Source organism: Dermacentor variabilis, chromosome 4, assembly GCF_050947875.1.
Source record: "Dermacentor variabilis isolate Ectoservices chromosome 4, ASM5094787v1, whole genome shotgun sequence".
In the NCBI taxonomy this organism is placed as follows: domain Eukaryota; kingdom Metazoa; phylum Arthropoda; class Arachnida; order Ixodida; family Ixodidae; genus Dermacentor; species Dermacentor variabilis.
In genome coordinates, this window is record NC_134571.1 from 41,767,939 (window position 1) to 41,795,708 (window position 27,770).

The 27,770-nt window shown below is 43.3% G+C and overlaps 1 protein-coding gene across 1 annotated transcript; it reads left to right on the plus strand.

Annotated features, from left to right (window-relative positions):
* Nucleotides 1-9,517: 9,517 nt before the first annotated feature.
* GatB (glutamyl-tRNA(Gln) amidotransferase subunit B, mitochondrial) lies at nt 9,518-27,412 on the plus strand. Its single transcript, XM_075688756.1, has 12 exons — nt 9,518-9,779; nt 9,857-10,010; nt 10,071-10,184; nt 13,785-13,980; nt 14,400-14,522; nt 15,419-15,532; nt 15,603-15,687; nt 16,608-16,827; nt 21,301-21,434; nt 25,490-25,613; nt 25,923-26,012; nt 27,261-27,412. Exons 1-12 carry the CDS (start codon nt 9,691-9,693, stop codon nt 27,393-27,395), a joined length of 1,578 nt encoding a protein of 525 aa, XP_075544871.1. The 5' UTR covers nt 9,518-9,690; the 3' UTR covers nt 27,396-27,412.
* The last annotated feature ends 358 nt before the right edge of the window (nt 27,413-27,770 follow it).

Here is a 27,770-nt window from a genome sequence, read left to right on the forward strand (position 1 = left end):
TATATATATATATATATATATATATATATATATATATATATATATATATATATATATATATATATATATATATATATATAGGGGTTTTCTTCAAAGTTCTGCACGCTGGACCCGACGTAAAATACGCAGGAAAGAGACGACGAACTTTTTGGGAGACTTCTTTTTCTTACTTAACGTTTTCGGCTGGTGGACCAGCCTTCGTCAGAGTACAGTAACGCATGGACAACACATACACAGCTATAAAGGCACCGTATCACGAGCAGAGGGCGCGCTATCTACACTGACTCGACCATACACTGCGCATCATAAATCATTATCATTGCGCATTATAAATCATTGTACATGACACGCATTTTGGAATATACAAAAAAAATGAAATGCAGATGTGTTCACGATACAATACATACAAACATGACTCTCAAGTAAGTGCCAGCGGTTACAATGGTTATGTGTAGTGAAAACAAAATGACTTACACGTGCAGATACAAAGGCGTGATGTTTGACACATGGCATCTCTAAGTGCAACCTCGAATTATCTAAAAATGTAATATGTTAAGCGTTCAACTTCGAGCCACAGCGACATACGTCAAAAAAGCCACATGTAAAATAAGAGACAGAAAAAAGCGCTGAAATCATGTCTGTACACTGTGCGGGAAGTGTATATTTGTGCTCAATCTAAAGTTAGACAGGTTAGTTTTCCTTTGTTTTCATTTATTCCAGACGAGACAGTGTTAAATTTGTGAATCAGGTAAGATTCGCGAAGCTCGCGGTCATGGTTGGTGCGGAATGCAGATTCGAGTATTGTTACTTTGAGATTATTAAATGAGTGGCCCGGCATGTTAACATGTTTCGAGAGTGGTAGATTTGGTTGGGATTTGGCATGTGACCTGTGGTTGTTAAAGCGGATCCTGAAAGGTGTTTCAGTCTGCCCTATGTATTGCATGTGGCAAGTGCCGCACTCGAGCAAGTACACTACGTTATATGAATCACAGTTGAAACTGCCTTTAATAGTGAACATGAATTGGCTGGCTGTGCTGGTGGCAGTTAATGTAGGCGTTATATGAGCGCAGACTTTGCAACGTGGTTTATTGCAGCGGCTGCAACCGGTCGGGTTAGAAGTGGCGATTTTTGAAGACGTTAGTATGTCACCTATGTTTTTCGAACGTCTATACACGACACGAGGTGGCTCAGGAAAAATGGCTTTTAACCTGTCGCTTTGGGTAAGAATGTTATAGTGTTTGCGGAGTATGCCTGAGACCTTAGGGTTAGATGCGGAATGTGTGAGTATCAAATTAGTCGACTGGGAGCCACTGGACTTGTTCCTGCCTTTAAGAAAGTCCACCCGGTCATATCCTGCCGCTCGGTGTATCGCGTCATCGATCATCTTCTCTGGATATTTACGGTTGAGAAGTTTCTTTTTGAGTTCCTGGCAACAAGAATTAAAATCGCCTTCTTCGGAACATATGCGCTTAAAGCGCTGTGCCTGGCTATATGGAATCGCAGTCTTACAATGACGCACGTGGCTGCTTTCAAAATGAAGAAATTGATGATTATCAGTTGGCTTTTTGTAGAGTTTTGTGATTAGGCGTCCATCGGCAATGGTAATCGTCACGTCAAGGAAGTCTACAGATGACGGTGAGTAATGATGCGTGAATTTGATAGCGGGGTGTGCCTGGTTGAATTCCGCAATGAAGTTTAGGAGTTCCGTTTCGCTATGCGTCCAAATACAAAATATATCATCGATGTAGCGCTTAAAGTAGATCGGTTTTAGTCGTACACTATTAAGGAACGAGTCTTCGAGCACTCCCATAAAAACATTCGCATAGTTGGGGCCTATTTTAGTTCCCATCGATGTCCCACTAATTTGTACGTAATGAGAATTATTAAATTCGAAGTTGTTAAACTCGAGAACTAACTTAAGCAGAACCTCGAGGGTTGAGCTATCAATCGGGCTATTACATTGGAGGTGTTCATAGGATTTCAAGACAGCTTGAATGCCATCCCTATGGGGAATATTCGTGTAGAGGGAAGTGACATCCATCGTTACCAGAAGCGAGCCTATATATATATATATATATATATATATATATATATATATATATATATATATGTGTGTGTGTGTGTGTGTGTGTGTGTGTGTGTGTGTGTGTGTGTGTGTGTGTGTGTGTGTGTGTGTGTGTGTGTGTGTGTGTTCTAGTACATGTCAAGATGAGAAAAAAAAGGAGAAAAAGAGAGGGTTTTAACTTTAAAAGCAAGGAAGGAAGATCTGGATATGCCACAGGGCTTCATGTATATATGCAACATGCCCGCGGCGTATAGACAGAATGGGGCTGCTGTCTTGACACAGAAAGAAAATAAAATGACAGCTCGCGCGGGTAGTATTCCTGCCACCCCCCCCCCCCCCCCTTCTTGGTCTTCCTGCTTGCTTCGCGCACCTTCGCCCGCGCTTTGAGCCGCTTTCCGCGCAGTCCCGCGATTTTCTTTTTCTTCTTTTCCTTTTTTGCTTGCGTATGATCGATGGTGAAAAAAATTTATCCTGGAATACGAAATGCGCTCCTGACACTTATAAAGATGGACAATACGGAGCGTGTCCCTACGCGTTAAGGGCTACCTATGTATAGGAGCCACGACGCCCGTTGGGTTCAGCGAAAAGAAAGTCATCTCTCCCGCCTCCGATCCGCATCGCGCGGTTTCAAAATCGTGTGCGCGTGAATCCCAAGACGGCGGGGCAAAATGAAAAAAAAAAAAAGGCACACTACACCTTGTGCTTGCGCCGAACCTTAAATGTAGCCGGGGAAAAAAAAAAGAAATTATGCTGAGACCACTCCAGTGCGCAAGAAGCCGAACGTATACACGACGAAGACGATCACCCGGAAATCCTTTTGGCTTGAGAGTATGTGAAAAGAAACAGATGTGATTAGCATTTACATGGGTTTGACGTCGACATTGCTTTACCGTTTGTTCTCACTGTGTCATGCAGTCGTCGTATATAAACCTTTTTTTTTTTTTTTTACGACGTGAAAAAAAAAGACATACTGCATACTGGCCGGAAATGTGCCTTGTACTGTCGTTTGATTTAAATAACTTTCCTTAGCGACACCTTCTTTTCATCTGTCTGTCATCTGTAAGCGCCCTCGTAGCTCTTCTCGGCCATTCGGTTTCGGGAAAGCTTGCATTACCCGCGCGAGAACATATGTGAAGCAGAGACATCTGGGCGTGCTATCCCGGGTACCTTTAAAATTCTGCTATATTTAGAACCATAGAAAGCTGGACAAGTTGGTAGGAATTCATTGTACGAAAAGGCAGGTGTATAGAAAACACGGACATAAGCGGGAAGAAACAAACAGACTTCAAGGACATATAAGGCGGCACCCGGAAATGAATGGCTAGACTACCTACGCATGCTTAATACTGCTGCATACTGATATATGGCTTCGCGTTGCTGAGCTTGAGTTCGTGGATTGATCCCGGGCGCGGCAGCCGCATTCGATGGGGGCGAAATGCGAACACGCTCCTGTACTGCGATTTCGGTGTTCCCCGCATACGGCGTTCTTCATAATCAGGTCGTGGTTTGGCTCGAAAAAAACAACGCCAGAATCAAATTTAATTTTCAAGGAAGTGGCGGAACTGGTCTTACGATGAACGCCGACGGCAATGCGGCCACCAGGCGCCGCTGCCGCGAAGCCTGTACGTGGCCTCCGAAATGCCCGGCGCATCGGTGCGTGCGAGCGTTGGGAAACGCGTCATGCGGTCACCGGGCTCCTCTCTAGCGCCTGGATGGATGGATGGATGGATGGATGGATGGATGGATGGATGGATGGAATTTTTGTAGAAAACTCTATGGGATGGATGGATGGATGGATGGGTGGATGGATGGATGGATGGATGGATGGATGGATGGATGGATGGATGGATGGATGGATGAGGCTAAACCCTTTGAATCGGGCGGTGGCGGCGCGCGCCACCTAGCCGTGAATGGTACTATATGCATACCTATGTATTTACTCCTTTATTTTTGCGTTGATATTATCCACCAGTCAGATAGCCTCCGTTTAGTCATTTCTACCTGTTCAGAGTCTATTTTACTTTCACTGTCTTTAAAACCCAAAGCTTTGAATAGTTCCCCGTTACATTCAACTGCAGGATGAAGTTGTTTACAAGCAAGTATCAGGCGTTCAGCCGTTTTCTCCTCCTCTCCACACGCCCCGCACAACAAATCTATCTCCTGGTATCTGGCTCGGTATGTTTTAGTCCGAAGTACACCTGTCCTGGCTTCAAACTTCCCTTAGAGTTATCGTAAATATTTTCTTTAGCTATTTCTTGCTTAAATGTCCTCTATGTCACTAATGCTGATTTGGTTTGCATCTCTGTTTTCCACATACCCCTCTCTGTCTCCTTAACCTTTTTCTTGACAGATAATTCCTTACCTGTCCCCCAACTGCCGCCCAAGTATTTGCTTGTCAATTTTCTAGTTCGCTTCCTCCACCTTGTGTCAACAGGGTCAACAGGTTAAAATGACGCGCGGCGCCATCTAGTGGCAATGCCGAAAAGTCCACGCGTGGCCTCCGAGACGACGAGCGTGGCTCACCAATGCCTGCGAACGCTGAGAATTGTTGCCACGCTTGCCGCACACTCAGCGGCAAATACTCGGTGACCCGAGCTGGCCATCGAGTGGTTCGCTGAAAAGCGGCGCACATATCCAGTGCATTTGTGACGAAGCCTGCTAATGCGTCGGATTGATGTCCTTGAGAAAACCATGCGACGTGGGTTCGATTTCGCTTGCTTCGTATAAACTGAACCCTTTCAGGCACTGTGTACTCAATTGAGTAACAATGATGAAAGCACTGATACTTAAAATATATCGTGTGCATCTTGGAACAATTCAGATTGAAATTGTAAAGTAGCATTAATAACATGTGCAAGATGTTTCAGTAAAACAATAGGGAACGTAGAAGGTTGGGTATTCTTGCTCGTTGTTAGTATATCGTTGCATGTAGCGGGTTCACTTCTTTCAATCTTTTTGACAATGGTTGCGCCAGCCACATTTTTCTATTGGCTGGATAGGTGCTTTACAAGCCTGCTAGAAATGAACCAGTTGCTGTTGTCCGATCTGATGTTCTTGTGGTGACATTTGGCATGCAATCCGAATTCCGTTAACGTGACAAAACTCCCTAAATAATTAGAAATTATTCAATTCTGTAGTTGTACGTGTTGTATGATTTTGAACATCTGAAAAAAATGCTGTGAAGGTGAGTTTTCAACCAACATAACTATTTGGCACCTACCCGCCGTGATTACTCAGTGGCTATGGTGTTAGGCTGCTGAGCCCAAGGTCGCGGGATCGGATCCCGGCCACGGCGGCCGCATTTCGATATTTCGATGGGGGCGAAATGCGAAAACATCCCGTGTACTTAGATTTAGGTGCACGTTAAAGAACCCCAGGTGGTCGAAATTTCCGGAGTCCTCCACTACGGCGTGCCTCGTGATCAGAAAGTGGTTTAGGCACGTAAAACCCCATAATTAATCAAATAATTAATTTGGCACCTGAAAGGTCAAAGGGATCTTTTTCGTCGTTGTAGAGGAGCACATTTCCAGTGGTACATATCTAGTTGCCCAACTTAGCCTCAGGTACGTTCATTGAAGAGCAGCGCACTCGGACATATGCAGAGACCCAAGTTTTCATAAGGAGGTTTATTGAAGGCCAGCACGGACAAAGTGGCGCATATCCCGTGCTCCAAGTGGCCGTGAAATAGTTTCTTCGAACAGCGATGCCTAGCCAGTATCGCATCTACAGTGACCCACGTCGGTGGCAAATGGGGTTCGTTGAAGAGCGGCACGTATGAACACATTGGCACATACTTATGGACACAAGTTGGTCAGGTGGTTGGTTTCGAGCCCTGTTACCTGAGCATAGCAGTCCGATGTGCTAACCATTACACCGCGGACTACCCAGCGACTCATGTAGGCGGGAAAACTGTTTGATAGATACGTGCATAGATAGCCCTCGGAAAGTGCTTGTAGTATCCTAAGAATGCTAATGCATGAAAAAGAAGGAAAATACACAGAAACTATTTATACATGCTCGTGGGAGACAGAGCCAACCCGTCAATCATAGACATATATGCGTGCATTCTCGACAAATATCGGTTTGGACTACACGCTTCACAGTGGCAGAAAAGAAGGAAGACACAGAAACTACATGCGCGCCGTCTGATCGTTTTGGGGGCAGCAAATGAAACACAAGTGCTCAAGCAGGTCAGCTCAATGCAACCCCGAAACATATGAGCGCGAACCGTGAGCATACTTGCTCCAGGCACCACTACTGTTCTCGCGTATTTCAAGCCTGCAGCGCATAGGTATACGTTGGGCCTCCTCTCTGTATGAGGCGGATGGCGTGCATGGGCTCAACACCGCAATCATTGCGATTGGCAAACCCACATAATACATAAGCTTTGTGATTCAGAATTGGCTGCTTTCCCTGCAAAACATCATCCGATGGATACCGCATACAAGGAACGCGACGGCTTTATGTGATGACAGGATTTTCACAAAACGGGTTGGTGCATCGGAGAGAACGAGCCGAACAAGACCGTATGCGAAAATCGGTTTTCTATCCTAGCGCAACAACGACTTGCTTTGTCTTGAAAAGTGGTGGCCAGTAGAGCTTGAAGGGCCCCTGGGTGTCTCCAAGCACCTCGTCGTGTTTTATGAAGGCAGAGAAAAGCAGAACACACATAGCCTCTCGGCGCAGCACTACGGTGAACGAGGAGCAATCAAACCTCGTTACAGCGAACACAGATATGTCGAACTATTCATTTTACCGAACTCTTATCGAGATTCTATAATAATTACACGGAATTATATATAACGAATCCGCTGTGGCCTGTACGTGATATATCGCAGTTTCTTGAAATTTCATTCTTTCGTTTTATTTTTTATTTTTCTTACGTAACGAATCTGGGATTTTGGGATAGCCGGATCTGACGTAGCCTAGCTTCACACACACAAACACACACAAACACACACAAATATATATATAAATATATTATAAAGGAGATTTTTTGGGGTTCGTAGCGATCGCCGGTTCGAGGATGCACCGAGCAGTTCCCGAGTTCGAGCCTCTGCTGCGCGCTTGATGTGGCGGATGCTGCTGACTGTGTGCGCACGTTCGTTATCTTCCTTACAATATATATATATATATATATATATATATATATATATATATATATATATATATATTCATTACAAGCACATAGTGAAAGACACGGACCAGCGCTAACTTTCAACTAACTTTATTCCTCGTCACTCGTCAATATATGCGCTTGATCGCACATGTGCGAAACCATGCGATCACATTGCCACAAACACACATAATAGCAAGCCGCGCCAAAAACACTCGCTATCCATTAGAGAAATTGATGGGTCACTTGCGCATTCTTTCCCTCTCAGAGATATATAGAATGCTTCCATCATGCTTCTGGACAGTGGTATCTTAGCTTTTACCCAGAATCTTGATTTCTCGGAAATCCGGAACGCACATGCAAGCTTGACAGTGCAGAGGCAAATGCGCGTTATACAAGTTATACATATATAGCGCAATCTCGGAGACAACGCCAACGGTGCATTTCACGTATCCCCGAACCTGCTTTTTTTTTTTTTTTTTTTTTGCCGCAGCCTCCAGATTCTTTCTTCTTTTCAGAAGCGATTCCGGGGCAAAGCCCAGCCAGCGTGCCCATGGCGGAAAAAACGATCGACAAATTGTACCTGCTCGAATTTTTTTTTCCAAGTTGTGGGATAAACGATGAATATACGGCAATACTTCTGAGGTCACCAAACACCTTTGAAATCTTTGGTTCGATAGCTTACCACAATCGAGAATATACGATTGGCATGCGGAAATCCGAGTCTATTGGTAATCGGACAAAATGAAGTTAATGAAACTTTTTTTTTTACTTGTCGCAGTGATTCCCGGTCGGCAAATTCACCACGCTGCCATTCTCGACGTGCACTGTTGGGGCCCATATATGTACCAGCAGTACCAGCTGGGTCAAGCTGGTGTAATATGTCTCACTGGTAACAGGACGATTGACCGATTCTCTCTTGTTTTGTTTACCTCTCTGAGGCCCCGGATCCATGATTTAAAGGGACACTAAAGCGAAACAATAAATCAGTTTAGACTAATAAAGCATTGTTTGAGAACTCTGCAGGCAGTCATTTCAAAATAATAGTTTGATTATTAGATGAAACAATGAAGGTCGAAGTATCAGCATTTGAATTTCGCGCCGAAACTTTGACGTCACTACGTTAGTGTGACGTCAGGGATTCCAAAATATGTTCGCACTTGGGCCGCGTTGGCTAAGTAAAGGTTCCCGAAACTTGCTATGTTTAATATTTGCTTCCTTTAAAACACAATTTAGTCACTCTGTACCGCTGAATAGTTAAGTGTGCCCTAGAAGATGACATCAAGATCCATGAGGTCACAGTGACTAGGTGCGGGAACTTCAAGGAGGCGTCGTCGCCACTCGTCTTTCGTTCTTGCGCTTTTTCTGGCTTACCAAGCGTCTTATCGTGGTAAGAGTGGTGTTTTTGGTGTTGTAGAAAGGTAATTAACTGATGCAGAAGAAATCATTCTTCTCTTTAGTGCCCCCTTTAAACAGTTTTCATCACATTCAGTGGCGTAGCAACAGGGGGGGCCGGGGGGCCGGGGGGCCGTGGGCCCCGGGTGCAAGGGGCCAGTGAGGGGGGGGTGTCAGATACGTCTGAAGACACCCCTCTTTCCGCCGGCTACTTCCGGGGAGGGGGGTGACAGAAGCCCTATGGGCCCCGGGTGCCAGACGACCTAGCTACGCCACTGATCACATTGCAAAGTGTTGTTCACGAACTCACTCGACACACATCCTGCCTCTTCGAAGAGCGAAATACAACTGAAAGTGGACCGCAGCAGACCACTGTTAATTGCATTATATTGAATTATTTGTACCATAAAATTCTATCTTGCAATATTTGAGCAAGAACAGAGCAGCGGTAAGTGCGAAATCTTTTTTTCTATAAATTTAAGAGAAAAACGCACCTTCCTGTGCAGACTGAACTAGTATGCAAGCACTGGAAACGCGGTAATTTCATAGCGGCAACACGTACGGGGCGTAGCTGTTATGTACGACATCAGGAAGCAATCAGCGGCGTAGAATAAAGTCAGCAGCATCAGCAGCCGGCGCTCCGTTGCTCGACGCACAACGGCGCCCGGACTTGCCACTGAAAAACGGGTGCGCAAAACCGAAACCGAAAGCTCACTTATACACGTCGGCAAAGACGTCATAAGTCTTTCTTTGACCGTTCGCAGTGTAGAAATTATTGTTGAGGATTGTGACGTCAACATTACTTATCTAGGTTACTGACATGTAAAAAGCTTAATTATCATTATTTAATGTATTTTGTTTGCGTTAGTTCCTATTCTTGTTTTGTTTCTGGCCTCGGTGGCTTGTGGTAACGTTTAGGAACAAAAGGCAAGCACGGTTGGTGGCGTTTTTTAGTTCGCATCATGCGGTGCGCGCAATGCGAGCTTTTCAGCACCCGATAAACTAAACCAACTAATTAAACGAGAGTTTGTTAACCGTTTACGTCTTACCATTTGCTTGATTACGCGACCGTACATTTACTTTACAAAACACCGTTTTAGGACATGTGTCCACCATGTCGGTGTTGCGGCGACCGCTTTTTGGCCTGGTGCAAAGCTACCGGCGGTTCACTTTGACTACTTGCGCTGGTAATAAGCCCAATAGGTACGTTAATGGGGTTGCCTATAAACCATCGAATAACAGCAGTAAAAATTCGTGGCTCTTCTTTTTTCTTTCTCTAGCAAACTAAAGGAATGGGAAGCAGTCATTGGCATCGAAGTCCACGTTCAAATAGAATCTTATTCAAAGTTATTTTCTACTTCACCATACAAGTTCGGAGAGCCTCAAAACTCTCAAGTTTCACCTTTTGACGCGTCCATACCCGGAACATTACCGGTAAGGTGCATGCTTAGATCAAGGTGGGTGCTTAGATCAAATGCCTTGCGTCTGTTTCAGGTCCTGAACCGGAGATGCGTCGAGGCAGCTGTCCTGACTGCGCTTGCGCTAAACTGCAATATCAACACTGTGTCCCACTTTGACCGGAAGCATTACTTCTACGCAGATATGCCAGTAAGAGCGATGCTCTTGTTTGACATTATTTAAGCCGAGGAACAGTAAACCTTAATGATTCGCTACATCTTTTATGTCGGAGCATTGTCATTGAGGGCCAGCACGTTGGGCTTGGGAGCAGCATATGTTATATACAGAATTGTCGTAGCCAGGAGGGGCAGATCTAAACGCTCCCCCCCCCTCCCCAAATTTCAGTAGGCGGGCTCAGAAAAAGCTACATGGATGAAAGGGGGTGTTGAATGTGAAAGCATTGCCTGTGATAGCAAGTCGCGCCAAGAACAAATAGGTGAAAGGTTCAGCTTATTACGCGCCCGCGTCAGCTCGCGTCTGATTGTGGAAATAACGGCAGCATTTGTGATTGTTAAAAGAAAGAAAAAAAAAAGGAATTTCGCTGGCTGCACTGTCAATTTCTGACACCTGAGCATTGGCCAGAAAGAGGGATCGTGCAGTGAAGAGGGAACAGAGTTGGAGAGAAAGCACAGAGTGGGGAGCAGAAATTACAAAGGGCCTTTACTGAAGTTTGGACAATTTACTGAAACATTTTGCCTCCAATTGCAGGGGACGTACCGGCTAGTGGGCACGAAGAGTGCCAGCAGACAATTAAAAGGGCCCATTTCAAGAAGCGCAGGCTGCGGGGCTATTGTATCTAGTAAGATTCCAAAAATTTTCGGGGGCCTTAGCTTCATCCACGGCTGGTGTCAGTGCGTTTTTGAAGCATACACCCAAGTTCATCCACGTCACTGCTCCCCTTGGTGCACATGCTTATGACAGGCACATAGTGGTTACGGGAGCGGAGAGAGAGAGAGATGCGTTAGTGAAGGGAAAATTGGCAAGCATGCAAAAAGCTGTCTGAAGCAACCATACATTTTTCTTTGTTCAAAGAATTATGACTTTGTCATTTTCTGGAGAATGACCAGCCCTTGCTTTGTGCCTGTCACCGGTTGTGCACACAACGAGCACCACTGATGAGATTCTCCATGGACCTTGCTGCTTGCAGAAACATGTGCTGCTTGCAAGCATATTTGTGCTGTGGACAAAGGCGTGACATCAATTTTTTTTTTCTCTCAGCTGTAGATTCCCCTCCCCCGAGTCCGATATTTAAGATAGCTATGTTTAGGACCACACTCCTTGCGTCAAATGGGCACAAGGACTGCACCACTTTCGAGGAGAGCAGTAAGAGACAGTTGTTGCTCAGTTCCTGTAGCAGGAAGAAAATTGCAGCCAGCCCACCTACGGTGCACCTCTACTTGGACGCACATAAAAGACTTCAAGAACGAAGGTGGCAAAGAAATTATGGAGGAAGGAAGAGAGTCTTGTCACTGCCTGATCCGTCGACACCACACAGCTGAGGCCAGTTGCCTAGCTGAAATTCACGTACCCCATCGTAACATGTGCTGCTTGCTGCAGAGAGTCCCTCCTAACAAAACGTTTCTCCAGTCTTCAGAACACCCAGTTGTCGGGATGCACAACACTTTAAAATCTCTTGGAGCTGCTAGCCCTTATCTTAAGCCGTAATTTTGACAAAGGCAAAGAAAACAGCCCTACTTCAAACTGTCTGCCTCATTGATTCCTGAGGATGGTCAAATAATGATATGGTTCCCACACATCTCTTCAAACAAGTCAGACAGCAGGTCACAGAAAGTGAATGAAACTTGCTTTATGTGACAGTATTGAAGTTGTAGAGCAAAGGTTCATTCTCATATTTTAAATGTAGAAAAATATAGCATGCCCACAGTTTCAGAAGCACCATTGCGTAATAGGCATCTCGTAAAATAGTGCCCACCCTCTTCTATATGTAGCTGTGGCATAACCACTCACTAGACGATCTGGTTGGAAAACAACACTTATCTGCGCTGTTACCTGAGCTTCAACAAGTCTCTTATTGCGCTTTGCCTTTCTTTCTGGCGCCATTCTTTCTCCTTTTTCTGCATCATGTAATAACGATTAAAGGAAATGCCAATCCTTTTTCCGTTCACGAAAAACAGATGATGTATTTTTATAGGCCATTTGCAAGAATCCAAGTTTGCTGCTTTGCACGGCTGTATGGCATTTTATTTATTTTATTTATTTCATACATACTGCCAATCCCAATGTTGATTTTAGTTCTTCTCTACAGACTCTATTTCCCCCTCTAATTGTGGTCTCTCAAGGGGGACGAGCACGAGCACAAAGGCTTTAGAATTCCTGGAAAAATTTGTTGTCCTCATGGTTCCCCCACACACCTAGCTGCTGAAGAAATGCATTGATATGATTCTAGTGCTTTTTCTGTCCCTGAAGCCTAGAAGATTGGGTTTGGAGTGGTAAAGTCGAAGCTGTACAATGGTAAGAATACATTGTTCTGCTAGTCTGGGGACAAGAATATTAAAAAAATAAAATTATGGGGTTTTACATGCCAAAACCACGATCTGATAATGAGCCACGCTGTAGTGAGAGACTCCGAATTAATATTGACCCCCTTGGTTTCTTTAAACATGTACCTAAATCGAAGTACATGGGTGTTTTTGCATTTCTCCTCCATCGAAATGCGACCACCATGGCAGGGCATCCTGCGACTTCATGCTTAGCAGTGCAACACCAAAACCACTAAGCAACTACAGCTGGTGACAAGAATATTGTGGTTGGAAAATACATCTATCATGCATGTGCAGAATATATCTGCAGAAGGTGGGCAACAAAGGGCTACATTGTTCACTATTTGTTTTTAGGCATTGCTGCTTATTTAAATGCTTGGAAAAACGAACACCGCTAAAATGTGTGCTGATCAAGAGTTTGGTCCCGTTTTTAGCGCGGTTCATTTTTCTCAGTCATGTACCAACTAGGTCACCAACATACGTTATATAAATGCATCAATTTGTAAACAAAATGATATAGTCATTTTTTTTAAATATCATAATTTATAAATGTAGCATAAGGATGATAGCATGATTTGATGTGAAGTGGCTGCACGTCTTAGCAATGCAAAACTTTTGTCAGAAGTTAAGGAAAGTGTTGTTTAGACAACGTAAAAATGTGTATCCTCTTTAAAACATGCCTTTCCAGGGAATGCTATACATACAGAGAAAAGGGGGGAGGGAGGAATGGTAGTGCAATTTTGCCAATGCCACATCAGAAAAGAGTCGCTAATTCACCTGTAGAGCCATGATTGGCTCACACGGCGATCTGCAGCTGATCGATATAAAACAGCACAGGTTAAAGATTTTAAATGACGTTAGCAATAAGGAGCAAAAGACAGAATATAAAGAAAGGAAGAAGCTATGTCGCTCCACTTCTCCCTCACCAGGGAGTGCTACCTCCACAAACGAAGACGACATAAACTACAGTCAACATCAAAAAAAAATTTCCTTTTCTCTGGAACAGATTGCCCATGCACCTCTCATAATGTCTAGTTTAATCGATACCAAATGAAAAGTGCAGAACTTGCTGCACATAATATTGTGCCAGCTATTATGCCAGTACTTCACGTTATGGGTGAAACTGCAGTCCCCTCGGGGAAAGAAGTTACAGTTTACATGCATGCAAAATATGTGGTGTTTGAACTTGCGTGAGCAAGAAGTAAAATGAAATCCTATAATTTGGCAAATGTTTCTTTTCATTCAATAGGCAGGGTACCAGATTACTCAACAAAGGTCACCTTTGGCCACCGGTGGCTACCTAGACTTTGTTGTGTTTGCGCCTGGCTCTCAAGAGACATACTCCAAGCGAGCAACACTAATTCAACTTCAGCTTGAGCAGGACAGTGGCAAAAGCCTGCATGATGTCGTACACGGTAGGAGCCTCATTGATCTTAACCGTGCAGGTAAGTCCTTGCTTTCCTCTCCCTGACAGCTGCTTCCCATTTCTGCTGCCGAAAAAGCCATTGCAACTTAGGTGTGTGTGTGTGTGCGCGCGCGCACGCATGTGTGTGTGTGTGTGTGTGTGTGTGTGTGTGCGTGCGTGCGTGCGTGCACGCGCATATACATGCACCATTAGAGTTACAGAATGGGTGCCGAGGGAAGGAAGGCCCAGGTCAAGGATAGCATAAAACTAGGTGAAGTGATGAAATTACTGAATTTGCAAGTGTAAGGTTGGAATCGGCTGGCGCAAGACAGGGGTAATTGGAAATCACAGCCTTCGTCCTGTAGTGCACTTTAAAAAATAGGCTTAATTATGATGCTAATGATACATTAGCTGGTCTGCTAGCTACACTGTAATATTATTCACCGGTTATTTCGACAGGAGTTGGTCTCATGGAGTTGGTCTTTGACGCATGTCTTAAGGATGGTGAAGAGGCAGCTAGCCTTGTCAAAGAATTGCTCATCACGTTACGCACTCTTAATGTGTGTAGCGGCAAGATGGAAGGTGGGTTGCATTTCTGGTAATATGCGTGAATAACATGCCGCGGGTATACCTTTTTGCAAGTGCCACAACTTCAAAAGCTATGTCTGTATTGTTGATTGATCAAGTTTACAGAGAACACAGATAAAGATATCTTAAGTAGTAATAGTAAGTCACCCTTCTCACTCTCACCATGAGAAGAGGCTAAGCCAGGAAGGACACAAAAAGGAAAGATGGGAGGCAATGCCACAGTGGAAGTTTTCACACTAGTTTGCCATGATAGCATGGATTTTGATGGTGTCCGCTCAGGCCTACTTGATTTACTATCAGTTTAAGTGGACTACATTGTATTCTAAAAAGATCCAGGGGCTGCACTTAGAAAGTTTCAAGCACTTTCGCTGAGCCACACTGGCCTAATTACGAAAAAATACCTTTAAGATTTCACACATCACACTTGAGTACCACTTGAGTACCACTTGAGTGCACTCTTGAGTACCAGCAAAGTTTAAAAAGTAGTGTGTTGACTTTTATTTTCTCTTCCAATAAGTAACAGAGTGAAATAATGAAACTAGACTTTTCAAATAATGCTTCATCTGTCTAAACTGATCTAGCATTTCTATCTAGTGTCTCTAAGATATCAAAACATATTAGACGTACTACTTTAGGGCTTCAAATTAGTTCTTTGTACATAGGGGGCTCTTTTGTGCACTGAAAGCACAGGGCATGCGCATATTTCACTATACACTCATGGTAATGCAGATGGGAATTGAATCAGCAGTCTCATGCTCAGTAACAGAATGTCATAGCCACTGAGCCATTGTAACAAGTGGGCACATATTTATACTTTTGTAAGCATCTTATAACACAGTTAACATTCATCCCCCCCTCCCCTCCCCCATTTCGTCACATTACATTTGCAGAAGGCACTCTGCGTGTGGATGCAAATGTATCCGTGAATCGTCCAGGTGAACCATGGGGCACACGAACTGAAGTGAAGAACTTAAACAGTGTGCGTGCTGTTGCTAATGCTGTAGGTAAGAGTACAAATTGCAAATGCCTTGTGCTTGCTACACATGAGCATTGTGTTTCTCTTTAATTTTGCAGACTTTGAAATTGCAAGACAGATTGAAGTTCTTTCATCTGGTGGGAAAATTATCAACACAACTATGTCATTTGACAGCTTGAAGAGGTAACATTTACCACACAGATTGTGTGTATACTTCATTTGTTGTCTTTACTGCTGTAATGTAAGATAAATCTTTAAGTTGAGATCATAATGAAAGAACATTCACTTGAATAGCCATAAGACTAGATTAGGTGCATGAGAAACTCTTAATACTGTTTGTACCCATCCAACCATGAATCTATGGTTGCGATATTGCCTAATTTAATTTTAGCAAATATTAGCTAATGTTTTTCATTATTTGTTCAGTGTTGTTTATTAAATTGTGAAATTTCTGTGCAGTAGTATGTACAGTGTCAAAAATAAGTGATTAATGGGTAAAATTCTGGAAAGTCACCATCAGTAACACCTAATCTGCACATCATGCTCCTGATAGCATTGTTTGATGGAGGCATTTACGCTGGGTGTCATAGGTAATGGTGAACTAGGCTATAAGGGTTCCTTGCAATAATTTTTAACAATGTTGCAAAATGGATTGGTGCAGACAGTGCTGAATAAGGTAAATTAGTGCAGTGCTGCTGTTATACATGGCGCAAATGGATCAATCTCTTGGCTAACATGGCCAGACTGCCTCCAAAGTAATATTATTTTGCTTTTTTTGAGCGTGTCCGCCATATTTGTGTTGGTGAGTTGCTCTGCATGACATAGCAAACTGAATTGACATGGCGCGATTCCATTTGCAGGTTATTCACTGCTCCTGCAAAGTGTTGCCAAAATTTCTGATAATCCTTCAGTTCGTGAAGGCCACCTCAGGGCGTGCACTTTGCCATTATAAAAAAGCACAGGCGACATAATAAAAGAAAGAAATGAGATGACGCAGTCAATTGTCTATTAATTTGCACTATTTCAAGGCATCAGCTTTGAATTGACAGCCCTGCTTTGAAGGTCAATGGACCTTGCTTCATTTTGACAAAACTCTTCTTTAGGTGCACTGTTCCAATGAGAGACAAAGAAGTTGTCCAAGATTACAGGTTTATGCCGGAACCCAACTTGCCTCCTTTAGTGATTTCTGCACACGAGGCTGATGACCTGGCCACAATCAGCATTGAGAAGCTACACAAAGAAATGCCCACTCTTCCATGGCAACACAAAGAACAACTTGTGGAAGATCACGGCTTGACACCACATCAAGCTCAGACTATAATGGTAAGCTGCGCATTCATCTAAAACTCTGAGAGTGCTGTGCTTCTAACATGGCATAAAATGTTCCTGTAGCATCTGCCTAAATCAAACAGAAATGACACTGAAAATTTGCTCTGCCAAAAAGAAGAGTGCACTTATTGCTGAAGCTTTTTTTTTTTTCAAAAATAATATGGCACAGTTGAGAAAAAGAGGTAGGAGCACTTCCCATATGAAATCTCATTCTGAACAAAGTATGTGCTCACCTAATAAGCTGGCAGAGAAGCACAGTCAGTGCCAGCTATCACTGATTGGCAGACTTCAACTGTGTTGCAGACCTCGACTGTCTTTTATTGTGTCTGATGACTGATTTGAATATTTCATTTGGTGTTTCCACAATCAAGTCAAATGCTGTCGTAGCAACAATGGATTAAAGATAAATTTTTTGTTATCAGCAGAACCCTATCACGAAAAATTTGTTGCATGGGCAGAGTTTTGCATGAAGGATATGCAACCATCCAATTTTGCATGCACAGTTCTGTTTACCAGAAAGTTTTGCTTACCCGGAGACTGTTTACATGGAGTGAAGTGTATATGAAGTGTATGTAGCCTCAATGATAATGTTCCTGTCCGAAACTGATGCCTTGGGAGTCAGGCACGTACCCAGGATTTTTTTTCGGGGGGGGCCCACCACCTCCATCATCATCATCACCACCATCATCATCATCATCATGTTTTATGTCCACTGCAGGACGAAGGCCTCTCCCTGCGATCTCCAATTACGCCTGTCCTGTGCCAACCGATTCCAACTAGCGCCCGCGAATTTCCTAATTTCATCGCTCCACCTAGTGTTTTGTCGTCCTCGATTGCGTTTCCCTTCTCTTGGTACCCATCCTGTAACCCTAATGGTTCAACGGTTAACTAACCGGCGCATTACATGACCTGCCCAGCTACATTTTTTCCTCTTGATGTCAATTAGAATATCGTCTATACCCGTTCGCTCTCTGATCCAAACCACTCTCTTTCTCTCTTAACGTTATGCCTATCAATCTTCGATCGCCCTTTGCGTGGTCCTTAACATGCTCTCAAGTCTCTGCCCCATATGCACTGGCATAATGCACTGGGAAATGCACTGGCAAATGCATTGGCACTGGACATATTGCACTGGCAAAATGCACTGATTGCACACCTTACTTTTCAATAATAATGGTAAGTCTCCAGTCAGGAGCTGGCAGTGTCTGCCGTATGCGATCCAACCTATTTTTAGTCTTCTGTGAATTTCCTTTTCATGATCAGGGTTCCCTCTGATTAATTGACCTAGGTAAACGTACTCCTTCACAGTCTCTAGTGGCCGACTGGCCATCCTGATCTCTTGTTCCTTTGCCCAGCTATTTATCATTATCTTCATCTTCTGCATAATAATATTCAACCCCACTCTTACACTCTCTCTGTTAAGGTCTCCAATCATTTGTTGTAACTCGTCTGCATTGTTGTTGAATAGAACAATGTCATCGGCAAACCAAAGGTTGCCGAGATATTTGCCGTCGATCTTTACTCCTAAGCCTTCCCAGTTTAATAGCTTGAGTTCTTCTAAGCACGCAGAAAATAGCTTTGGAGAAATTGTGTCTCCCTGTCTGACCCCTTTCTCTATAGGTATCTCCCTGCTTTTCTCGTGTAGAATTAAGGTAGCTGTAGAACCTCTGTAGATATTCTAACGCGAAAGACGAGTCAGTAAGACGAGAAACTATTTATAGATTATATTTACAACAACGGTTGCAGCGCTGACCGGTTAGATTCACAGCGCGAGCCCAGTTCGTTGTTCCTCCTCTTTTCTGGAGTGATGGCGCCTACGTGCCTCGTTCAAACAAACAAATACCTCAAGCATGTAGCAATATTTTCCAAGCTTTTTACGTAAGCGTTCTGTACTCCTTGATTACGTAGTGCCTCTACGATTATTGGTATCTCTACTGAATCAAATGCCTTTTCGTAATCTATATAAGCCACATAGAGAGGCTTATTGTACTCTACAGATTTCGCGATAACCTGATTGATGACATGGATGCGATCCATTGTAAAGTATCTCTTCCTGAAGCCAGCCTGTTCCCTTGGTTGACAAATCCAGTGTTAACCTTATTCTATTGGAGATTATCTTGGTAAATATTTTATATAATACTGGGAGCAAGCTAATGGTCCCATAATTGTTCAATTCTTTAACGTCTCCTTTTTTTGTGGATTAGTATAATGTCTGCATTCTTCCAGTTTTCTGGGACCCTTGCAGTCGATAGACAATTCGCATAAAGAGCCGCCAGTTTTCCAAGCATTATGTCTCCTCCATCTTTGATTAAATCGACTGTTATTCCACGTTATCCTCCCGCTCTTCATCCTTTCATGTCTTGCAGGGCCCTTCTGACCTCATCGCTAGTTATAGGAGGGTTTCTGTATACTGTTCATTACTGTTTCTAAGTGAACTATCGTGACTCCTCTGGGTATTGTATACAGGTCAGCTTAGAATTTTTCCGCTGCTTTTACTATATCTTCGAGATTGCTGATGATATTATATCCTTCTTATCTTTTAGTGCATACATCATGGTTTGTCCTATGCCAGGTTTCTTTTTTACTGACTTCAGGCTGCGTTCATTTTTTACGGCTTCTTCAGTCTTTCTCATGTTATAGTTTCGAATATCAGTTATTTTCGCCTTGTTGATCAGTTTTGACAGTTGCGAATTGCGTAACGCTGTGCGGCTGCCAGTCCCATACAACCGCATAGAGCGCAGGACTCTGCGATTCTAGACGTACTGTGCTCACTGCGAAAGGTTAGAAAAACACCCACATCAGCACAGCAGAGAAGTGGCTACGTGAGGCGGTTCGACCGATAACTGTAGAAGCGTCATTCAAAACAAGGAATTGTTCTCCACTTCCGGCGGCGTTTTCTCTACTTCCTTTTTAAATAAAAAGATGTTAATCCATAAATATTCTCATAAACAACGGTTAACTTCTTTATTATTCGCTTTTGCTTGCAGTTTGGTTGTTGCCTTGGCTCTCTCCCTTAATAGATCGCTTGATTTCTCAACTCCTTGCGATTTTTGTTTCCAGTTGCCAATTTTACACGAAAAGTGCTATACAATTAGGGAAAAACAGACGAGGTAACAGGCAACAGTCATCTTGCTTATGGGTTTAAGGGTTATTGCAGGGTTTCATGATGGACGCTCTTTCACATTATTTTATTTCCCACCTTATCTAACCCATATCACGTGTATATGGCTCCGGGCAGCGCTTCCGGCGGATCTGCCAGCGTCGCGGCGAGCCGTAACTCAAGGAAATAATGAAGCAAAGGGATAAGTTAAACGCAACTGGCGTTTTCTCCGGCCGCAACTCGTTCCATGAGAGTACAGACCAGCTGAGTAACAGCCGCATCCCTCTCCTGGTCCCAGGATCAGCCTAAACAAAGAAGGTTGAACTAACAAAAGCAACAGCTATGCGCGTGATTGTTGAATAGATGGTGACAACTGAACGTATCTCGAGTTAATCGTGCGGGTGCGGAATCTACGAGAAAACTGTCCTTCACATTACAAGAGATGCCGATAACTACCGCCATCTAAAAGGAGTGAAAAAGGCAGCATAATGCTGACCGATGAACAGCTACGAAGTCTTAACATTGATCTGGCGGCGCTTTAGGAATGTGTGAGGAGTGGTGGCGTAGGTGGGGAGGGGGGGGGCGGTATGCCACTTGATTTCGGGGGGGGGCCCGGGCCCCCCCGGGCCCCCCCCTGGGTACATGCCTGTTGGGAGTAGATGGTGCAGTTATACACATTTGAATTTCTAAAGCTGGTAAGCTCTTTTTTCCTTTTAATATTATGTCGAGACTTTTCGCACTCAAGAAAAAAGTACAGTGTAATCCTTTTATAAGAATATGCACAAAAATTTGAAGGCACTTAGCACCAATGGGAGGACCACAGTGATAGGCTGTGTAGCGTGCACTCAGTAGATCATTGTGCATCACACTAGTTAGACCATTATACACACTCTCAAGGATACAGCTGAACATGACACAGGAGTGACCACTGAGCATATCATGTACAGATGAAATGCAAATGCAAAAGTATAAAGTAGAACATCTCTTAGAAGTAACGATGTGAGAACACAACCTCACATTGCTACATATCCACCTGCCAAAGATAGTACAGGCCCCAAACAAAGCATACAAGTGGATAAAGCAGGATCAAAACAACACATCCTACTTAGCCTTTTCTCATACACTTTTTTTTTTGTCCTTTAGTGTGTATGCACCAAACGAATATATGAATCACCCCACTCCACGATTCACAAAGAGATACCCTTCAATACTAGAACCATTTTCCACCTTTCACGAAAGATGTTGCAAAGGTCATTGGGACTGAATCTCTTGTTGCAAAAACCCCCGAATATTTCAAGTTGAAGTTCAGTCACATTGAAATTCAGCATGCTTCTAGCATGTGTCTCTCTCTCTCTGTTTCTTCGCAGAATGAAGATGGCTTCCTGGAACTCTTTCTTAAACTGGCCAGCTTTAACGATTGTGAAGTTAAGCACATTATCAACTGGATGCTTCTTCACTTGCTCGCCCAGCTAAACAAAGCGGACATCACATTGCCATCCAGGTACATCTTCATCATTATCATCGCCATTCTGTTACTCTTTACAGACCGCTGAGTATCTGCCCTATGCATTGCATAGCCTGCCCAACTCCACTTCTTCCTTTTTATCTCCACTAGAATATCAATACTACACCTGTTCGGTCTCTTATTCATACTGCTGCCTTCCTAGCTTTAACATTATGCCTATCATTTTTCATTCCATCGCCCATCGTGCAGTTGCGGTACATATCACACTTGAAAATAAAAACTGCAGAACTCTGCTACTTTTGCACTCGAAACAGTGCTGTTCTGTGGTGGAAGAACATCAGCATTTGTCGTGGGCTTGTAAATAAGCATCAGAATGGTTCTTCACCGTCACTTCATAGTGAGAGAAGGACCGAACACTGCTAATAGCGTGAATCAAGAATCTAGACCTTTATTGGGGTAAACTTATGACCAGGATAACAAGGAACACTTGAATCACAATAACAGGGGGTAGCACATTCATCAATCATAGACTCTGAACTTTCAGGTCAAATATGTCTGTTATTTATACACGTACATTTCTCCGTAAAGTTCAGAGTAAAGGCTAGCTGGTGCTCCTGTACATCCGAGAAAGTTGTGAGCCCAAACTGATTAAACAAATCTCTTATGCTGTACAGCAGGCAGCAATACTTGGGAAACCTTGGATATAGTGGGCCCATCTTGCATAAAACAATTACTTCATAATAATACATTGAAAAATGGTCTTCAGAAAAAGGAAAAGCTAAAACAATGTACTCATGGCAATATGTCATCCAACAATGATATCAGGTCACCCAATCTAGTGCTGTCTTATTTCTGCGTATTCACGTCACTGAAAAAGATGGCGAGAGGAATTAAGTCTCATGACTGATGAAATTTCACCAGTAGCGCATGAATCGATGTGCACTGGTAAAAAAAAAAGAAAAACACCCCTCTTCTTGCTTACTACAAGTTCCTAAGTTTGAATCCTGGTCACAGCACCATGTTTCAAGTGAGGACACGGTGAAATTATAACAATTAAATTTATTTATTACAGTTATGAGGATGGCTGCCAGCAATGACTCATCACATTCTTTTCTTATTTGGAACTACTCATTTTTTATGATTTCGACACTTGTCAAGCACAAATGTAAGACATCAGTTGGCAGGCATGTATGGGACTCTACATGTCACGCAGAGCAAAACACATAATCAGCAGTGAGCAATATTTTGTTAGCATTTTTTTTTCTTCTTTCATACTTTTAACCCTTTGTTGTTGGCTCTCATGCAGCTGCACTGCTTTTGCCCAGTGGTTAACTATATATGAGTATAATTGATCAGTTAAACTAAAGTTCTGGGGTTTATGTGCTAAAACCATAATTTTATTATTAAAAGCACCATAAGTGGTGGACTCCAGGTTAATTTAGACCACCTGTGGATCTTTAATGTGCACCCAATGCGTGGCACACATGTGTTCTTTCATTTCGCCCCCATTGAAATGTGGCCACCGTGGTCATGATTTGCTCCCACGACCTTGTGCTCAACAAAACAATGCCTTAGCTGCTTAGCCACCATGACAGGAGAAACGAATAGTTACAAAATACAGTGCCAGGTGTGTTAAGCCATGTGATATGCTGCAGTGCTCAGCTACAAAAGTTATCGCATTAATGTCACTACTACTTTTGAACTGTTTTCATTCCTTGCACTTGCTCAAACATATTGCAGTGTGACCCCACAAAGTACTCCCACCAATTGAGATTCTAATGTAACCTAGTAACTTAAGAGGCTGCAGACATAAGAAAAAATGCGACCTCCTGTCTGCTACAGGTTTCCAAACTTTACAGAAGCACTTTGCAGAAAACAGATAGCTTAACTTGTAGGGCAAGTTTCTTAATATGTTCAACTCCTGCCAGAACACTGTAAGAAAAAAATAGCATTGGAACTGTCACCTTGCATAAGAGCAACCCTCAAATATGGTTTCCTTTTACAGCGAAGCTGTTTATGGTTAGGCTTTCGTGCATTTTTGTTCTGTGTCAAAACAGATTATCATCATCAACGATAGATCATAACTCCTAGGCAAGCAAAAAATGCAATGGCTCATCCGGCTCGTAATGCAGAGAATATATATATTGTGAGCATTAGTCATACGCTTCATATTCTCACCTGTACATACTCATCATCACCGTTTTGGACCCTGGTGGTGGGGCTCTCACTCGGGAGAATAAAGAAGAGACTGGCTGCCTAAACCTCGGCTCACAAGTGGTGGAGGTGCTGGGTACCTATTCTCCACGTTCGATGCGCACACAAGTCCTTGAAGCCTTGCACGACGACCCATCTGCTGGCCATTTGGGATTCCACAAAACATACCACCGCGTTAGGAGCCGTTTCTTTTGGCCAGGCATGTCTACCTTTGTGGCCAAGTACGTCGCTTCACCCGCCGTGGTTGCTCAGTGGCTATGGTGTTGCGCTGCTGAGCACGAGGTCGCGAGATCGAATCCCGGCTACGGCGGCCGCATTTCGATGGGGGCGAAATGCGAAAACACCCGTGTGCTTAGATTTAGGTGCACGTTAAAGAACCCCAGGTGGTCAAAATCTCCGGAGTCCTCCACTACGGCGTGCCTCATAATCAGAAAGTGGTTTTGGCACGTAAAACCCCAAATATTATTATTATTAAGTACGTCGCTTCTTGCGTTCAGTGTCAACGGCGGAAACGACCGACTTCGCCTCCTGCTGGGCTTTTACAGCCCATTCCATGTCCCGCGACACCGTTTGCCATCGTTGGGATAGACCTAGTCGGCCCTCTGCCCATAACGCCAGCGGGTCATCGATGGGTCGTGACAGCTGTTGACCAGCTCACACGTTACGCAGAGACCGCTCCTCTACGCCCTAGTTCGGCCTCCGACGTTGCCACCTTCTTTCTAGATGCCATTGTGCTGCGCCATGGTGCACCTCGTGTACTGTTAAGCGACCACGGCAAGACTTTCATGTCAACAATGCTAGCAGAAGTACTCGGAGCTTGTGGCACAGTTCATAAGACAACATCCGCATATCACCCACAAACAAATGGCTTAACCGAGCGATTTCATCGCACACTAATAGATATGATATCCATGTATATCGGGCCAAACCACGACAACTGGGACAAACTTTTACCTTTCGTGACTTTTGCTCACAACACCGCTATCCAACGAACTACGGGATACTCACCTTTCTACCTAGTTTACGGCCGTTCCCCGACATTCACCATCGACGCCGCTTTCTTTAATGCCCCAACTAACACCTCGGCCAGTATACCCGAACAGTTCGTCTCGAGACTTGAGGAATGCCGTGAACGTGCTCGCTTCAACACCGAAGTCAGTCAGCTAGATCGCAAGCAACGTTACGACATCTCTCGTCGCGACGTCTCCTTTCGTCCTGGAGAGGAAGTGCTCCTTTGGACGCCCATTCGTACACCCGGTTTGTGCGAGAAGTTTGAATCCCGCTTTCTTGGACCCTATATGCGTGCGGGGAAATTAGTGTGAGCATTATTCATACGCTTCATATTCTCACCTGTACATACTCATCATCACCGTTTTGGACCCTGGTGGTGGGGCTCTCACTCGGGAGAATAAAGAAGAGACTGGCTGCCTAAACCTCGTCTCACAATATATGTGTGTGTGTGTGTGTGTGTGTGTGTGTGTGTGTGTGTGTGTGTGTGTGTGTGTGTGTGTGTGTGTGTGTGTGTGTGTGTGTGTGTGTGTGTGTGTGTGTGTTGTGTTGTGTGTGTGTGTGTGTGTGTGTGTGTGTGTGTGTGTGTGTGTGTGTGTGTGTGTGTGTGGTTATGAGGAAACAGCTTCGCTGGTCATCTACCTTCGCAGATTGGAATGGCTCGTGATTTTTATAAAAAAATCTTAGGTTTTCTTTTCTGAGGTTTTCAGTTTCTTGATTCTCTTCCGGTTTGACACACTGGTTCTCGTCAACATGTTGGCGTTTGGTGTAAATTAACTGCAATGACAAATTACAACTTTTCATTAAACTCGCCTTCAACTAATAAACTGCATATATTCACGTACCTGTCCTCCTGTCTCTTTACTCAGTTCCTTAGATGCAGATAGGTTCCACGAGCTACTTGTCCTTATACAGAAGCAGCAGGTTAGCAACACAACTGCACAAGACGTTTTGGAGCTCTTGCTGAATGGCGATCCAAGAACACCGACAAAGGTGAAGTACTTCGGCACCAAGAAATTTCCTTAGACAATAACTAGTTCTTTCATTTGAACTACTTGAACTGATGTTGCTAACAAAAAAATAAACTATTTTTTCACTGTACTAAAGAATGTACTTTTTTTTGTATGCAATGTTTTGTATAAAATATTTTGTGACCTAATATACTTGTAGATGTCATGAGCAAGCTGCATAATCATAATTTTTCAGAACACAGTTACTAATTAGGCTAGCTAACTATATCTATTTTACTATAGCACAACAATAACAAATGTTTGCCCCCTGAACATGATTTGTTCTTTCCAGATTATTGAAGAGAATGACTGGTGGCAGATAACAGATGTTGAGCAGCTGAAGCAATTATGTCAGGCTGTCATAGATGAGAATCCAAAAGATGTAAGTGTGAACTAATTTGTTTGCTTGTATTACTGTACTTGCCTGCAGCATATCTGGAAATTGATGCAAGCATGAGAGCTTAGTAATAAGGAAGATCTAAAGCTAGCAGTGGTTTTGACCTTTCAAACATTGTGCAACATAGCATATGTTGAAACATGTCTTGTTGTTTGCATTAGGGTGCGTAAGAAGTCATGAAAGAATACTTCAAGTTAATCTCTACTTTGCTACTGCATTAGAAAAAGAAAACTAGGTGACCTCTTGAACACTTCTTAATTAAAGGAGTGCATAAGTAACATTGTACAAACTACACCAGACTTATGTTAATGTAATGTAGGTTGATTCAGCATGTCAGTGAATTTGATGGCATTGAATAGTCAAGACAGGTACGAGTGCTCTACCACTCTGTGGAATAAAAACTTAATTATTTTGAGCTTAGTACATTCACTTGGACTATTCTGGCTAGTGGAAAATACCAACAGGTGTATTGCAAGTGCCACTGGTCATATTAAATGTAGCAGTTGGGGGACCTCTACGTCGTGTTGTCAACACTGATGCTACAAGCATGCCTAGTGCCTCATGCATCATGTATTAAAGAACATATTCGGGGAAAACTGCACAAGCTTCAGCAGGGCCCGTTATCCCAGTCAAACACTTTTGGAGATACTTTCACTTTTGTGCGTTGTCTGGCATGACACCTCACAGGAGCAAGCGGTTTTCTGCCTGGCAGAATGACAAGAACAGCGATAAACTCTAGCTACACACGACGGACAGCAAGCTACCCATATCTGTGGCCTCCCACATTTAGTGCACCAGGTTAATCTCAAAGGCTGGTATCTTCGTTATTTGAGTGTGGAGAACCTGTAAATTGTATAAAGGACACTCAGCAACCATACATTGTAAAAAAAATTTAAATATTCCAAACTGGGTAGAGCCAGTATAATGTATTGATTCCTTTCACTCGATTCTGTTCCTTTCTTACCATCCACCATGCACGACTGCTTTATGCTAGTGATGATCTGAGAAAAGTGCCGCTCGGACTACTGATGAAGCCCGAACAGAATTGGAATAGGATTGTTAAATTATCCTGACCAAGGCTTTTGTGTTCAGCTCCTTTACATAACGGCAGATGACGAGGTGTGACTGTAGCATGACTGCTCTATTGTGTATTTAGCTAATTGTTTTAATTACATCAGTGTTTACGTGTTATCTTACTTTCTCTTCTATTTCTTGCATAATGCGTTATTGCAGGCGAAGAAGGCAGCCAAAGGAAAAGAGCGATTCCTCAACTCGATGATGACAAAAGTGAATGCATTGTCAAACAGCCGAGCCCAAATGAAACTTGCCAAGCAAATTATGTCAGAGCTTCTTGACAAACTGAAATAAAAGAGAATGTTTGTGCAGTGAAGCTGTTAGTAACAAGGGCACTTGAAAGCATTATATAGATGTTCTCTCTGTGTCCAGCTGGGAGAATGAAATGTCACACCAAGTTTCCAATTAGAGGGAACGGTTGGAGGGCATTTATGGGCAGTGTGTGTGTAAAGTTTAAAGTGACATGCTATTAATATGACCTAGCTTTGGAAAAAATACTTATAGGAGCACTCGAAAGTATTATAAAAGTGTTATATCATGTTTTCCCTGTGTCCCATGAAAACCAAATGTGCCAACAAGTTTATATTTAAGGTTAATGGAGGGCATATATATGCCATTTGTGATGTTCAGACGAAAGTGTAAAGTTGTGTAGGTTATTAGTTGTGAGCT

Excerpts from the sequence above, each read along its gene's own strand:
- GatB (XM_075688756.1), top strand. The coding sequence starts at position 9,691 with ATGTCGGTGTTGCGGCGACCGCTTTTTGGCCTGGTGCAAAGCTACCGG. Across the intron at positions 10,185-13,784 it reads ACTTCTACGCAGATATGCCA|GCAGGGTACCAGATTACTCA; the intron begins GTAAGAGCGATG and ends TTCATTCAATAG. Across the intron at positions 14,523-15,418 it reads GTGTAGCGGCAAGATGGAAG|AAGGCACTCTGCGTGTGGAT; the intron begins GTGGGTTGCATT and ends TTACATTTGCAG.